The 14,261-nt window shown below is 50.5% G+C and overlaps 4 protein-coding genes across 4 annotated transcripts; 2 read left to right on the top strand and 2 right to left on the bottom strand.

Annotated features, from left to right (window-relative positions):
• Nucleotides 1-1,490: 1,490 nt before the first annotated feature.
• Nucleotides 1,491-2,586, top strand: CMQ_7256 (uncharacterized protein; the record flags this gene model as incomplete). The annotated part of the gene is made up of 2 exons (XM_014314261.1): nucleotides 1,491-2,460; nucleotides 2,513-2,586. The coding sequence occupies 2 exons, from the start codon at nucleotides 1,491-1,493 to the stop codon at nucleotides 2,584-2,586; spliced, it is 1,044 nt and encodes a 347-aa protein (XP_014169736.1).
• A 1,804-nt stretch (nucleotides 2,587-4,390) lies between these two features.
• Nucleotides 4,391-5,389, bottom strand: CMQ_7627 (extradiol ring-cleavage class 3 subunit b; the record flags this gene model as incomplete). Its single annotated transcript, XM_014314632.1, has 1 exon — nucleotides 4,391-5,389. The coding sequence occupies one exon, from the start codon at nucleotides 5,387-5,389 to the stop codon at nucleotides 4,391-4,393; it is 999 nt and encodes a 332-aa protein (XP_014170107.1).
• Nucleotides 5,390-6,788: 1,399 nt separating this feature from the next.
• Nucleotides 6,789-7,874, top strand: CMQ_7734 (uncharacterized protein; the record flags this gene model as incomplete). Its single annotated transcript, XM_014314739.1, has 2 exons — nucleotides 6,789-7,147; nucleotides 7,223-7,874. The coding sequence occupies 2 exons, from the start codon at nucleotides 6,789-6,791 to the stop codon at nucleotides 7,872-7,874; spliced, it is 1,011 nt and encodes a 336-aa protein (XP_014170214.1).
• Nucleotides 7,875-11,547: 3,673 nt separating this feature from the next.
• On the bottom strand, nucleotides 11,548-12,151 carry CMQ_7689 (uncharacterized protein; the record flags this gene model as incomplete). The annotated part of the gene is made up of 2 exons (XM_014314694.1): nucleotides 11,548-12,090; nucleotides 12,146-12,151. 2 exons carry the CDS (start codon nucleotides 12,149-12,151, stop codon nucleotides 11,548-11,550), a joined length of 549 nt encoding a protein of 182 aa, XP_014170169.1.
• Between the last annotated feature and the right edge of the window lie 2,110 nt (nucleotides 12,152-14,261).

Here is a 14,261-nt window from a genome sequence, read left to right as displayed (position 1 = left end):
CAGCGTATAGAGTACAACAACATGCCACACGCGGTCCCATAAAGGAAGGACATGTGTCTTATTTCACCAGTCGACCAACACATTAGATCCATACTATGTACTTGTCCACGTCGTCTCCAAACGATGCATGCAAAAACGTGGGCGTGCCGACCACGAGACACGGCCTGTTACGGAGTTGAGCATGCACAAAAAAGAAACGCCACGGTGGGTCACTGCAACCCGCAATCCATCCTGGGCCATTGTCCTAATATTACAAGTACGAGTACACACTCCATAGTACGCGCCTGTCCTATAGCATGGCTTTAGAGGCCCAGAGCGATGCGCACTCCGGGGAAACGGCCTGTGAAGGCCCGGGGGTCCGAGATTGACAAATCCTCTCTCGTCCCTTTTTTTTGAATACGTTCCCTTCTCGCTTGGGGCCAGAAGCTCGGACAGGGCGGGAAACGGGCCCGTCTGATCGATGTAACGCTGCCGGATGCTGAGTCTGGAGCTGCCCAGAAGAGACAAGGGCTGTTACATGGAGGAGAACGACCTAGCCGGAAATCCCGCTCTGCTCGCCATACAATGTATATACGACGTCGTAGTCCGTCCATAATAGTATGCCAGGCACTTGTGGGGAATGCAGACACGGCCTGCACTGCAACCCTGCACGGCCGAACGACGGAATTCGGAGGATGCGACGCTGCGCGGCCGAGCCGAGGCCAATTGAAAGCTCGCTTGGACCGTCTTTCTGCAGATGCAGCTTCTCCTTGCAGACAAGGCTACCCAGTCCTGCAGGACATCAAACGCAACGTCAATCGGGAACAGGCCATATTCGCATGGCCGGCCAGGGTATTTAGCCCCCGCTCCCTCATTCTTTCTGCGTCTTTTTCTTCGTGCCAATAATACACATCTTGGACCCCATGCAGCAGTCGATTTGCCCAATCGTCATTGTGAGCAATCCGGTGTGGCCCACGTCTTCGGCGCCTGCCGGATTCTGTTCGTAATGTAGTGTGACTTACTTTGTACGGAATAGAGCATTACTCCATACAAAGTAAGCGTCTGGTCCGAGTTCGAACTCTTCAGCCATGTCAGGTTCAATTTCCGCGTCCTGTGAGACAGGTCAGGCTCCACAACAATAGGACTGTAGCGATTCAGAATGGGTTTTCAGTACTCGTACTCTGTACATACCCTGTACCGAGGACCATGTTATCAATGGCTTAAGAAGCGTGCTAATAATGGCAATATTGGAGCCGTGACAGTTATCGTAGTCGTCTACGCGAGCGTTCCGTTTATCTCTCACTTTTTCTACCGACGCATTCCGGGACTACTTCAGTCTCACACACCCTCTTTTCTGCCGACCTGCTGACTTGGATTGTGTGCTTTATTCTCCGTTTCCATTTTCATTCCTCGCTCTCCGCCCCTCCTCGTCACCCTCTCCCACACCCGCACCCACCCTCCTTCTCCCCCAGTCCTCCCTCACGCTCTTCCGTTGGCCCACCTCTCATACCATGCAACTCCTCTCCGGTCTTCTTGGCCTGGCCGCCGTCGCCTCGACCACGCTGGCCGCCGTGAGCAAGAGCAGCCCGCCGGCGGCAAACGTGTCCGTGCTGACGACATTTTCCTTTCCCAGCTGGGCCGAGAACCTGGCCGTGCGCGCCAGCGGCGAGATCCTTGTCTCGCGTCTGGAGGCGCCCGCCGTCTACCAGATCGACCCGGCCACGGGCGCTGCCACGCTGGTTTATGCCTGGGATGCAAGCGCGTACAAGGGCTGTCTGGGCATTGCCGAGATGACAACCGACGTATTTTACGTCATTACGTCTGCCTTTATCGACGACGACTTTGTTAAGCAGAGCGGGATCAACTCCATCTTCGAGGTGGACATGCGCGCCTTTGTCATCGGCAGCGACGGTGTCGTCACGACCAACGCGACCGTCCGCAAGCTCGTCGACGTCCCCGAGGCCGACTTCCTCAACGGCATGGCCGTGCTGGATGACAGCTACATCCTCGTATCGGACGTCTACGCTGGCGAGATCTACAAGATCGACACGGCCACGGCCAACTATAGCGTCGTGATCAGCGACCCCCTGATGAAGTTTGACTACGCTTCCCACCCGCCGACCAACCTGGGCTCCAACGGGATCAAGATCCATGACGGCTGTCTCTACTGGACCAATACGGCCGCTGGCTTCCTCGCACGCATCGCCATCGACGCCGGCGCCAACCCGATCGGCAGCTCTGCCATTGCCGTCACCGGTGTGCCCAAGGCTGACGACTTCTTCATCCGCAGCGACGGCGTCGCTTTCATCTGCCAGAACCAGATGGACACCCTCAGCGTCGCCTACCTCGACAACTCCGCCTCCACTCCCGCATACGCTATTGCTGGCAGCAACACCTCCACCATCCTTGCGGGCGTCACCGCTGCCAAGTTTGGCCGCCGGTCTGTCGACGAGTCCACCCTCTACCTGTCGACCAGCGGTGGTAAGTTTCCTCTTCTGAATTATTGTGTCGTCCACTTTGTGTTAACGAACAGCCCTTGCTTTGGCCATCAATGGAAGCGTTGTCGTCGCTGGTACCATCTCATCCATCGACACCACATTGTACTAAACGGCCTTGTAAGCCAGTTCAGGGTCTACAAATCGGATGCGTTGAAAATTGACTGACTAGCTAGGCAACTCTGTCTGGGCTAGACTAATATAAAGGCTTTGTATATAAAATGATGTATTTGGCCATTAATACCTTCCCGGACGAAAATAGTCGATAATCTGGCGAATTCTTAGCCTTATGGTTAGATGTTAGACAGACATTCGGACGTAGATTTTTTCTTTCGACAAGATAGGAGGCATCTTGACACGTAATAAGAGACAAAGCGGTAGCTGTCGTATCAAGCATAAAGTGTAGTTGTTTTATCTCGGTTGCATTGGATGAATCGAAAGGACGATTGCAAAAGTGATGGAGTAGCAAAAAGGTGTGGTGGAATAAAGCCCCGGTACTGTGATTCTGAGATAAAGAAGATGTAAGGGCAGACACGATCTCATCATACTAGACCTCGCAAGTATAGGCTAAACGTCAAACAGATAAAAATGGAACAAACGTTATTCTGTTTTTTGGACTGCAGAGGATACCATGACGCATTGGGTACTCGTCTGTGCGCCTTGCCTGTAGACTCTCGCACCCTAAGTTCTACAATTATTTTTAGTCCATGACTATTACCATTCAGTAGTTTTAGCAGAAGACAAAGCTCACAATATCAGACACCTGGCACGGGAACTCAATAATGTGTTCCTTCACCCTCTTTGGCACCTTCCATGATAACAAGTAGTTAAATATGCGCCCTGATATAGCAGCAACAAAGTGTGTACGAATAGAGGTTCGTCAAAGTTTCGTAATGTGTTAAATTCGAACGGAAGAACATTGAGGAGTTCAAAAGCATTACTAATTGGTGTGCTGCAAATAATCGCACTGAAGATACGTTCTCTCTCTGAAGCGCATCTATCGGATCGCAGTATTGTATCGACAGAAACATTACAGGGTCTCAAATAGAATTTGATCTCGTATACCGTAAGAGTATTAATGTATAAGGTGAGATGGTTTTGCTTTAAACAACTGCCGTAAGTCGGTATGGTGGCCTCTAAATCGGTCGCCAGCGCATAGGCGTCGCTAGTTAGCAGCAGGTTTCTAGGTTTTGCTCTATCTAATAGTCAAGCTAAGCGTTAGTACTCCGTAGTAGTGTAGGATATAGTGTTGTCCTTTATTAGGGCGTTAAGTTGAGCCTTTGTACTAATACTTCGTATTTTACATGCGTCAAGCATTTGCTGCCAAATTATACACCGCGTAAATTTGAAGGGCAATATAGTGGGAGTACTCCACCAGGAGTTTTTAGCATCCAATTTATTTTAACCTTAAATCAACCACAAATGTATCGGCCATGTTGCGTGCATCACACGATCTACGCAACCCCCAGTTCGTCTGTCCAGTCTGTCTCGTTTTGAATGACCCTCCTGCACAAAGGCGGCTGCCTTGCGATACTTTGTGTTAGTTTCTCTTATAACTGAGAATCGGCTTTTTAACGATGGCATGACCTTTCCCGCCCCCTGGATTTGCCAGACAACGATTTCACCATGGACATGGAGTTTCATACTTTGTTAGAATGAGTCTATAGTAAGGATCGAAGCCCGATCACAGCTTAGCGCTGAACCATCTATGGCATTCTTTGTCAGACATTTCCAAGAGCGTGAAACCGATGATTAAATGGTGAGTGAAGTATATGGCCTAGGCTATCTTGCCTCAAGGCTTACATCTTCTTTCTGAGCCACGTTTTAGATCAAACACATAAGCGCTAAACACAACTCCTGACTGCAGAAACATTTTAATTGCGTTGAAGTGGAGATAGTTCCCCTCTACTCTTATCTCAGTCCCAGTAGTACGAGTGGATGTTCAGGCCAAGATAGTCATCGGCGTAGGACTTTGCGGCGACGTCGCCAGCAGCGCCGGCGCAGACGATGAGCGGCAAGAAGTGCTCGGCGCCACCGTTGGGGTGGGCGATGTAGGAGTCGGGCCAAGTGCGCCACTGGCGAAAGCGGGCGTCACGCTCGCCGGCGTCGGGGACGGCGGCCGCAGCTGACACGGCGTCGTTCCACACAGATAGGCGAGCGTGGAGGGTAGGATCGTGGGTGAGGCCGCTGAACATGAGGCGGAGGTTGTGGAAGCTGGCAAAGCCGGACCCGACAATGGCAATGTTCTCGTCGCGGAGGGCAGCCAAGGCGCGACCCATGGCAAAGTGCTGGGCCGGGTCCTCGCTGCGCAGCACACTCAGCTGGACGACGGGGATGTCGGCCTGTGGGCGCACCAGCAGCAGCGGCACGAACACGCCATGGTCCCAGCCACGGGTCAGGTCAAGCTGCGGGTCGAAGCCAGCGCCACGCAGCAGCTCAGCCACGCGACCGGCCACCTCGGGCGACCCAGGCGCATCGTAGCGCAGACTGTACGCCTCTTCGGGGAAGCCGCCGTAGTCGTACAGCAGCTTGTGCATCGGTCCCGCCGAAATGGTCGGCTTCGTCGTTGACCAGTGCGCCGTTACCAGCACGATCGCTCGTGGCCGTCGAGCGGCGTCTTCCAGCCCCAGAATCGCCGGCACCCGCGTCCGCATACTCCCCGCCAGCGCCTGAGAGTCTGGGTCCCCCAGCACCGGCATCGGCCCGCCACCATGCGAGAGCGCCACCACGGCTGCCCGTGCCATGCTGAACTTGTCCGTTTCGTTGATTCTGTTCACGTTTGCCGTCCAGCTGCTCGTCGACAGAAACGCGCTCACGGTCGTCGTCGTCGGCACAAACCGCCGTGCCTTGTATGCTAGCAATGCTGCGCCCGCTGCCGTCACGAGAATGGCCGGTACTCGGAGAGATAGACGCATTGGCAGAAGAGAGAGAGAAGACGGACTGAGACGCTTTTAATACGGCTGTCCTCTTCTCTCTACACAGCCTCTTTGGTAAGCTACGATCTAGCGCTTTTGTACCGCCTGCCGTTTTGGTTTGTAAATCCGTACTTCCGCCATTCGGCCGGTCGTGTCCTTTTTGCGCCCTGATTGGCCCCACCACATTTGCTGACCCGCTGTTAGGTAATGCTGATGAAAAGTGTTCGGCCGACCTACGGACGGCGAACATCACGTGCGTAGATCGGGCACATTGGAGTCGACACGTAAAATTTGTGCACGTTTGGGGAGCCGGAAAATATATAGTGAGTTGCCTGTGTGTACGGAGTACAGTGTACACAGATCAGGCTTGGCGGTCGCTACGGAGTATACACACGCTGCGTGCGCCGAATATAGACGCGAATAAATACGAAGTTTTAATAAGCAGATTGTGCTTTTTTAGGCGGCGTTTGTTCGGCGCACGCAGCGTACATAGTAGCGGCCGCCATTAGGCTTGGCTTTTGGACAAGCATAAAAAGTCTGATCCACGGCCGCAACTAAGTGGGTTTCGTCAGCAAGGAGAAAAACTACTCCGTACCCAGCCGAGTCCATGCACGATGCTGTGGCGCAGGCCACCTTGCACCCCCGCCCCTGAAGTAAGAATAACTTCATCCAATCCTTCGGCACCACCCTACAGCACTAGCAGGTTGTGTGGGGTAGAAAAATTACAAACACCTACTGCCATAGGCTGGGGCGATATGGAATGGAAACAAGGTAACCGCCTTGGCAGCTCGTGCCTATCTAAATCTCACGTAAGCCCTTAACGGCTCCATGGAGCATGCTGTGAGTCGTATTATAGCGGTATGTGGCATGTAGAAAATCACGTTCTCTAGCTGCCGCCCGTGTTGCAATTCTAGCATGCAAAAGGTCCAGCTGCTTGTATCGCACCAGAAGTTACTGAGCTATCTTGATTAAGCTGGCGGTACGACGTAGTTTGTATGCTCATATCTATTTTGGGCAGGATCGCCCTGACACGCAGATAGCAAGTCTTTTCCCACAATCAGATCACGCTTCTCGGAAAGTTGAGACGGAAAGGTGGAACCTGAGTAAAAGTATCCTAATATACCCCCCACTCGTTGATACATAGGCTATGCGGCGTACGAGTACAGGGTCTGCAAGGGTGCCCGTCGCATCAGAATTGTATCTTACGACATATACTCCGTAGCCTGAACTAGTGTCCCATGCAGGCATAAGAATTACTTCACCAGATATTTGGCTTTCCCTTCGGCCGTCTGCCCTTTGCTAGTTTGCTCACGAGTCTTCTCCATATTCTTTCAGTTGCACGTCTAGTTAACCTGGAAAGCAGCTGTCCTGACAGCCGCCTCTGTCCTCGGCAGCCGTCATGACGACCGCGTCTCGCACAAATCTCGGGCCTCTCACGACGACCTTTCGCCCGCCGTCATCCTGCTCGCTCGTCGGTCGCGACTGTGCCACTTGCGACTATGGTTACCAGGCCCAGACGTGCAGCGATAATTCGGCCAACACGATCGGCATGCAGGACAATGCCAATTGCTGGCCGCCCCGGAGCAACCTCGACGTGGCCACGCCCGCCGCTCTGGTTGGCTGGGGCTTCTACTCGCCCGGCCTGATCTGTCCTACTGGCTACCAGACTGCCTGCAGAGCCACCGGCAGCGTCGACGGCGGCTTCGGCTTCATGTTCTCGCCTGCGCCGTCCGAGACTGCCATCGGCTGCTGTCCTACGTACGCTGATTCTCGAAATTCATCATTGTAGCTACGTACACACAGGCCGATTGACTGACCGATTTCCCTCTGTAGTGGCTACACGTGCCGTTTCGATCGTTCCTATGAGGTCGCCCAAACCTGCGTTAGCATTGCCACGGCAAGCTCCTTTCCCACACTTCAATGCTCCTCCGGCTTCATTGTCACCACTGGATCTGCCACCGTCCCCATAAGTGTCACGATCGTCGACAGCGGGTCGGCCTTAACGACCTCAATCACCGCCCTAACCCTCGAAGCTCCCCTGTTTCAGCTGATGGTGCAAGCCACCGACCGCATCACCACAAACACAGACTTCTCGTCTTCAGCAACCTCCATATTTCCGACTTCCTCGTCTAGCTTGTCTGCCACCTCTTCTCTCACCCATGCTCCTACGACAGGACTAAGCAAGGGCGCCGTAGCCGGCATTGCTATCGGGTCTGTCGTGGGCGGACTCGCACTGCTCGGCGGACTTGCCTATCTCTTCTACCGGAGATACAATAAACATAAGAAGCTAGGTCCTGGAGCTGTGCAATATACACAAGCGCCCATGGACCCACATACGGACAAGCCAGAGCTGATGGCCGACATGTCAGGGACAAAGTATCCTACACCGGCACCAATGTATGAGGCACCGGTGACACCAGCACCAACGGCAGAGCTGCCATCACCGCCAGACCAGCTATATACACTGCGGTCAGAGTTGCCATGATAGGCAGGGACGTTTGTATGATGTTTGTGAATTGTGAGACCATTTGTAGTTTTTTTCGAGTATTAGTAAATTAGATCGTGCAGATTTTGAAGACACCTACTACAATATCTATTTGGTGTTGTAACTGATCTAACAGACTGTCTTGATGTGTAGGCTACAGAGAGCCGCGAATCACGGCTCGGGAGATGACCTGACTTCATTTACCCAGTTCCTCAGATCAGTCAGTAAAGCTAGAAGGTCAGAGGCATAACGGGCAAGCTGGGCTCTTGCAGCAGGCGTGTCCTTTTAATGTCGTTTGCATGTTGATCCACATCCAATGCCGCCATGTTCATCAGCTGGTTAATACTACTATGTAGCATAAAGACCCTCTACCGTAGCGGGACCGATTGTAGTGTGCTTTGAGTTATCAAGCAAAATGACAAAGACCACTAAGGATAATGAAACTTTCCGAAGTCTGTGGAGTACGGAGTAAGAGGATTGATTTATCAAAGTAGAGAGCGGGTATTTCGCAGGGCTCACTATGAATCTCATGACAAAATATGCCTACCCTTCCCGGATTAGACAAGTGTAATAGACGAAGGCATGAACATACTCTGTATATCGTAGTACTAGGTCGTGCCTCTGTTCGGGCACAGATAATCTGAGACTGTCAAATGACAAGGAGATGAAGTGATCCGATATACAGACAGTTGCCCCGCTAGCAGTGGAATTGTCTGATGATATCAAGGAACTGGGTATAAAGCTTCACTATACACTGCGCCAGGCTTTCATACCGCGCACGATGTGTATGTGAAAGACTTGACTAGCTCGATGGCAGCACTTAGTATAACGACGATGGCGGTGTTTTCGTATGGCCTCGACATAAGAGAAGACTTATCAGGAAGCCCGGACTCTGGTATTCGTCTTCCCGGAGCACCTTCCGCAGCATCGAGTGTGCATCTCTACGATGACGCACACTCGATGGGACCCGGAATTCACTAACTGTACCGACCTGTATATCGTAGACGACACGGGACCAACAACACGTATTGATGACAAAGCTTTTCATGTTGGATTTGATAAACAGCATAGTCTGCCCTCCGGTCGCCTCCATGTCATAAGCTTATCTGACACCTCCCTTTTTCCCTCTTGTCTTGTCTGCAGATCTTATCCCGGACAGTCTGCATCCTGGCCGTTTGAGCTTTAGCCTACGCATGCCTGCCCATCCTGGCCTGTCTAATATCGATGCCGTCGGTACTCCTCCTAGGCGGCGTCCGTATAAGCAGTAAGCCTAGGCCACCGCCGCCGTAGTGCCGGTATTTGGTGCACTGAATTCGTCTTCCTGGCTAGCGGCCCCTAAACAAGGCAGTGACACGGGATGCCTTTGCGGACTTTTGTCTTTGCCTCCTACATATTTTGTGCCGCCTTTGCCGCCGGGGGGGGGGATTCCGCTTATATCACATACATCTTTATTCCCGTGATTCTCAACGGTGTGCGGTGTACAGCTACACCCGGCTATGAAGACCCAATTTTCAAATAATTCGTATACGACGTGAGACTTTTGATAGTGTTAATAGGAACTAGTTTTCATGTCTGAGAAAGGGGGCTGTTAACTGCGGGCCGTCTCTCAGCATGGCGTTTCGTCTCTAATTAGGAAGTGCAATCACTTTCGGTAGCTGAAGGTCTCGGTCAATTGCAACGATAAAAAGTCATACAGATGGTCGGTCTAGACATTGTACTATAAAAAGAACTGTGAGGACGCCCATATCTTAGCAACAAGAGTCCACCAATTCTACATATTCGGCTATATCACGCCGCCAAAAACATTGCGTAGCAGGTACACAGTAGTACTACATCATCGTATATTAGCTTCATTTTAAACGCCTACCCGTTCTGAGCGTATATTTGTATTTTGTGACAGGGGTCGGGTCATCAGGGCTGAGAGAGGGGAGGGGTGTGTGAGTAAAACGTAGCGTGTTACCCGTGTGATTGTCAGAGCAGCCGTTTCCGATCTTATAAGTAAGGTAATTCAGGCTCTTCAATCGATGTGTACGGTGTTTTCTTATACACCTGAATTGTCTCGAGGAAACAGACCTGGTCACAGTCTCTATTCATGAAGCAGCAGTAAATCGAACTCCGAAAACCATAGCATTGCAACCATACAATGGCGTTCACCCCTTATTCAACAGTGATCATAATAGGTGGCGGCTTCGGTGGACTGGCGATGGGTTGCCAGCTGAAGCGCAAATACAACTTGGACGACTACACTATCTACGACCGCCACGAAGGATTGGGAGGCAATAGCTTGGAAGTTGTATACTTACCATCGAAGTCCATATCGAATAACACCATCCGCATACGTTCCGCCTCCTGCCAGTCAGATGGGAAGTCTGTAAAGGTGTTGACTGTTCAGCCGTTGGATCCCGGATTTTACACCCGTATAACAAACTACTCAGATGCACGAATTGGCTTCGCAAAAGAGCTAGAAGCAACTGGAGAAGAGGCAGACGAATCAATTAGCGCTTTGTCGACATCGGACGCCTCTATTCTGTCTGAAATGCTGTCATGCAAGGCCATAAAAATGCCAGTCACGGAGAGATCAGACGAGAGATCTGGTAACTCTATTCAGAATTACGTGAACAAAAAGCGTGGTATTTGTATCATGGATGCATTCGTTCTCAACTCGGAGACGCAAGCCATGCAAAACACCTATTTCTCTTTAGTCGCAAGGGATTGGGTTGCGAATCGTTTCTTCTTCGGATACTTGGGTCTTTTGAACATGTGCCAAGTCCTGGCAGTCATTGGTGGGGGAGTGTTTTCTTTGATGGTGGCCGGGTCTTCTCATCGACAATATGTGCGGGTGTTTCAGAGGCAGTATTGTTTGGGGTTGTGTACTTTTTCATGGGGAGAATATCGAGGAGAGTCATATCATTATAAACCGTACCGGCGAAACTGGTGCAGCGGCCATTACCTTGGAAGTCTTGCGGATAGCCTTGAAGAAGAAAATATAGACAAGAATCAAGCAGTGGAGCTTCATGGCATATTGTCCTTGTCTTAAAGTGTCAACAGGTTTGCCAGGTAAAAGCAACTGCTAAAAGTACCTTACATTCTGGCTCAAGACACTGAGAATCGGCCCACCAATTTTCGAAATCAAAGCATAAAGACTCAGGCAGGCAAACACAACAGACTCACAGATACACGGCGCTCAGCACATCCGTCACCATGACGTTGCCTTATCGATTACCGGCCCGATCCGTAGAGCTTTGCGTGTCTAGAGTAGCCTTATAATGTGTTGGCTAACCGCTCAGCTCACAGCTTTAGAAGTACCTCGCATTTTTCCCCAAAAAGGACACTTTTAAGATAAAACAAATGCGTAATTGTATGACTTACTCCGCAGTGGCAGCTAGAGTTACGACTGAAAATTACGATATTTCTCAAAGAGACAGAACAGAAAAAGCACACAGTCAGTAATACAGACCCGATACATCTAGCTTCAGTCGTTTCTAAGCATCGTTTTTCATTTGTTTTCATTTGCTAGCGGGAGTATGAAAAGCGCAGCCCCAAACCTTTCCACAACTATCGTGACTGAAAATCCTCGGACTTTGATCCGGTCTTGTCAATGTGAAAGCCTAACTGCCTTTCTTCCACTCTGCCCCTATACCCAAAAATTGCAAAATTGTCACTGTGTATGCCGTTACCATGCACCAGTAGACCTATTTGTTCCAACCTTCACTATCTGACAATCAAGAGCGAGTGCATGAGTGCTTTTGTGGGCGATGACGTTACCCCCTGGTACAACCCTTAGCCCGCAAACAGTCCCGTCCTGGTCGTAAGCGTACAGTGCAGCCCTGTTGCCTGGAAGTTGCTCTGCCACAATACCATAGTTCGTATTGTCGTCGTACAAACAAAGCTTGGCCGGTTCCCAAGACAAGCTTATGTTTTTGACGATTTCGCCTCCCTCAGGAGTGACTTGAAGGCCTCGAAGATAGCCCTTGTCTCCGATTGGCCAGCCTTGATTCGACCTGTTGTCGCCGTCGAATCGTTGGTAGGCAAAGACCATTCCTTGTCCTGCGGGCACGACCTTGACCAGAGTTCTCCCATTCGGGGGCGGCTTCCCGCTAGGATAGTTCCCTTGGTAGATGTCGCCGAGGCCAAGCTCGCTTCCATCGGCAAGAGATATTTTATACCAGTAGCCCTTGTTGGACACAATTTGGTTGCCATCAATATTTTTGAGGTCCTATCGTACTCCATTTAGCCAATTTCTCGTTGAGCAAATCCAGTTTTCAACATACCACCATGGTGACAACGTAAGCGTATTTGACTGGGATGGTACAGATTGATGTATGTTGTGTCGGGATTGGAGAAGTTGGCTGCTTGATGTTTGGGGTTTTCGATTTTACATGGAAGTTGAAGGAATTAAATACTTACTTCAAGTGAATATCACACACCGCCACTTCTTTCGTTTTTGGCTTGGCTACATGGAAGCATCACAGGACTGTCTCGATTAGGTTTACAGCAACTCACTGTTGCGCTGAAATCGCATCGCATTGCATTGCATCGCAGTGCATCACAGCCCCATTCCTACCAGTGGCCAATTATTGTCAAGCCTAGATCAATATGTGAGACTGTTTGTAGGAGTTGCCACGTAGCTTGAAGCCCGTTGCCTAAACATTGATCATGCGCACATTTACCTGCTCCGAATGATGCCTTTCAGCCAGCAGTTGGCTTTCACACTAACCGCATTCGGACGGCTTTGTGAAGTCTAGATTCGTACTCCGTACCTGTGAGCTGCATATCATCACGGAGTACGGAGTACGGAGCTTCATACAGAGCACAACGCCGGCCAATTAGAAAAGCCTGGGCTGCATGTTTAACACGGGAACTCGCCACAATATAGATCTTCTAGCAAACAAGGGCCATTCTGCCCTGATTGGCGTGAGGGTGCGACGTAGAAGGTGCACCATGTATCCTAGCTTTTTCTTACCTAGTACGGAGTACTACATGCAAAATGCCGTCGATGTAAACTCGTCATTTTGGATTTCAATGCGAAGCAAGCAAGAGTCCTCTACAATCAATCCTAGATCTCCGATCAGTGGCTGTAAAAGACATTGGCTAAACTAAAACACTCCTTCTTTTCGTTTTTCCCTAAGGCTTTGTTATAGTCGGCTAATGTAATATCTAACAAACCCTCCCGCCATTGCTTGCGGGGAATCTAGCTGATTTCCTGCGTAAGATCGAGACTAGCCTAAAGCTCTGCCAGCTTTAGTAAGAGCAGATTTAGGCCATTTTCTTGGCCTTTCTTTAGCAGGTAATCGCGTTCTAAATCGGCGATAGTCTTAACCTACTTGGCTTTTAAGCCTGCCTTAATCTTTGGAAGCAGTTGAACAACCATTCCTCTCTGGCCGGCCCTTGAAGCCCGACACGGAAACAAACCTTTCGTGTCTGTTCTTTAATCACTTCACTCTGTCCCTCACACATCCTAACAACGTAATTGTCAATATCCTCCAGATATTCGTCAGGGTCCTCCCCTCTGCCTCCTGCAAATGTGCCCCGGAAGTCCGACATCTTCGTCTTCACTCGGTCTTCTGATTCACTCGTCACAGTATCCTCTGTTAGATTACTTCTCGATCTCTCTTTCTTACTTATCTCTTAAAAGCTTTCCTCCAGTCTAGCTAGCACGTCTGCCCAGTATTGCAGCTGCCCCAGACGCGTCCTCTCTTCCTCAATGTATTCCTGCAGTGCGTGTTCTCTTATATGCCGGTCAATCGCTGTCATTCGAAGGGGTTTTCATCGATCTTTTCGGGTCTCAAATGTAGGTTTTTTGGTCGAAAATAAAGTAACGGAAAGAAAGGGGTGCTTTAGCAGGAGAAATAGCCCTCGATCCCTGCCTGGATCGCCAGTGAACAACCAACTGATCAACCACCACGGAAAACTCTAGGAAAAACGGCCTCGACGGCTTTCGTAAAAGGGGGATTGATTCATCTAAGTTTTCTACTGGAGAGAGGCACCAGAGGAGGGGTAGTTGATATCCCTCCTTTGCCCTCCCTCGTACCTTCCTTTTTGGCACGCCCAACACAGTCGTCCGTGTATAAACGCCATGGCTGGTTTGAACAGCTAGAATACAGCAAGGAGAATTCCAGCATGTGAAAGAAAGTGACAGTGAAACGGTAGGTGAAAGGGACTGCTTCCTGCTTTTCTTTCTTTAGCTGGTTGTTATTTTGTGGAGGACTTGAATTGTTGTGTGGGATGAACGAATGGCGGTGCTTCGGATCAACTTATCATCAGATGGCAGTGCTTTCATTAACAGAAAGATCGAAGATTGTCACGACAGGCTATATAACAGCGAAAGGGTGGTATTATAGATCTTGACACAACTAGCTGTTAAGGCAGGGGAAGGGTGCACTGTAT

This window comes from Grosmannia clavigera (assembly GCF_000143105.1).
Source record: "Grosmannia clavigera kw1407 unplaced genomic scaffold GCSC_173, whole genome shotgun sequence".
Lineage (NCBI taxonomy): Eukaryota > Fungi > Ascomycota > Sordariomycetes > Ophiostomatales > Ophiostomataceae > Leptographium > Leptographium clavigerum.
Note: the sequence above shows the minus strand (reverse complement) of the source record. Positions and strands in the feature narration are given on the sequence as shown.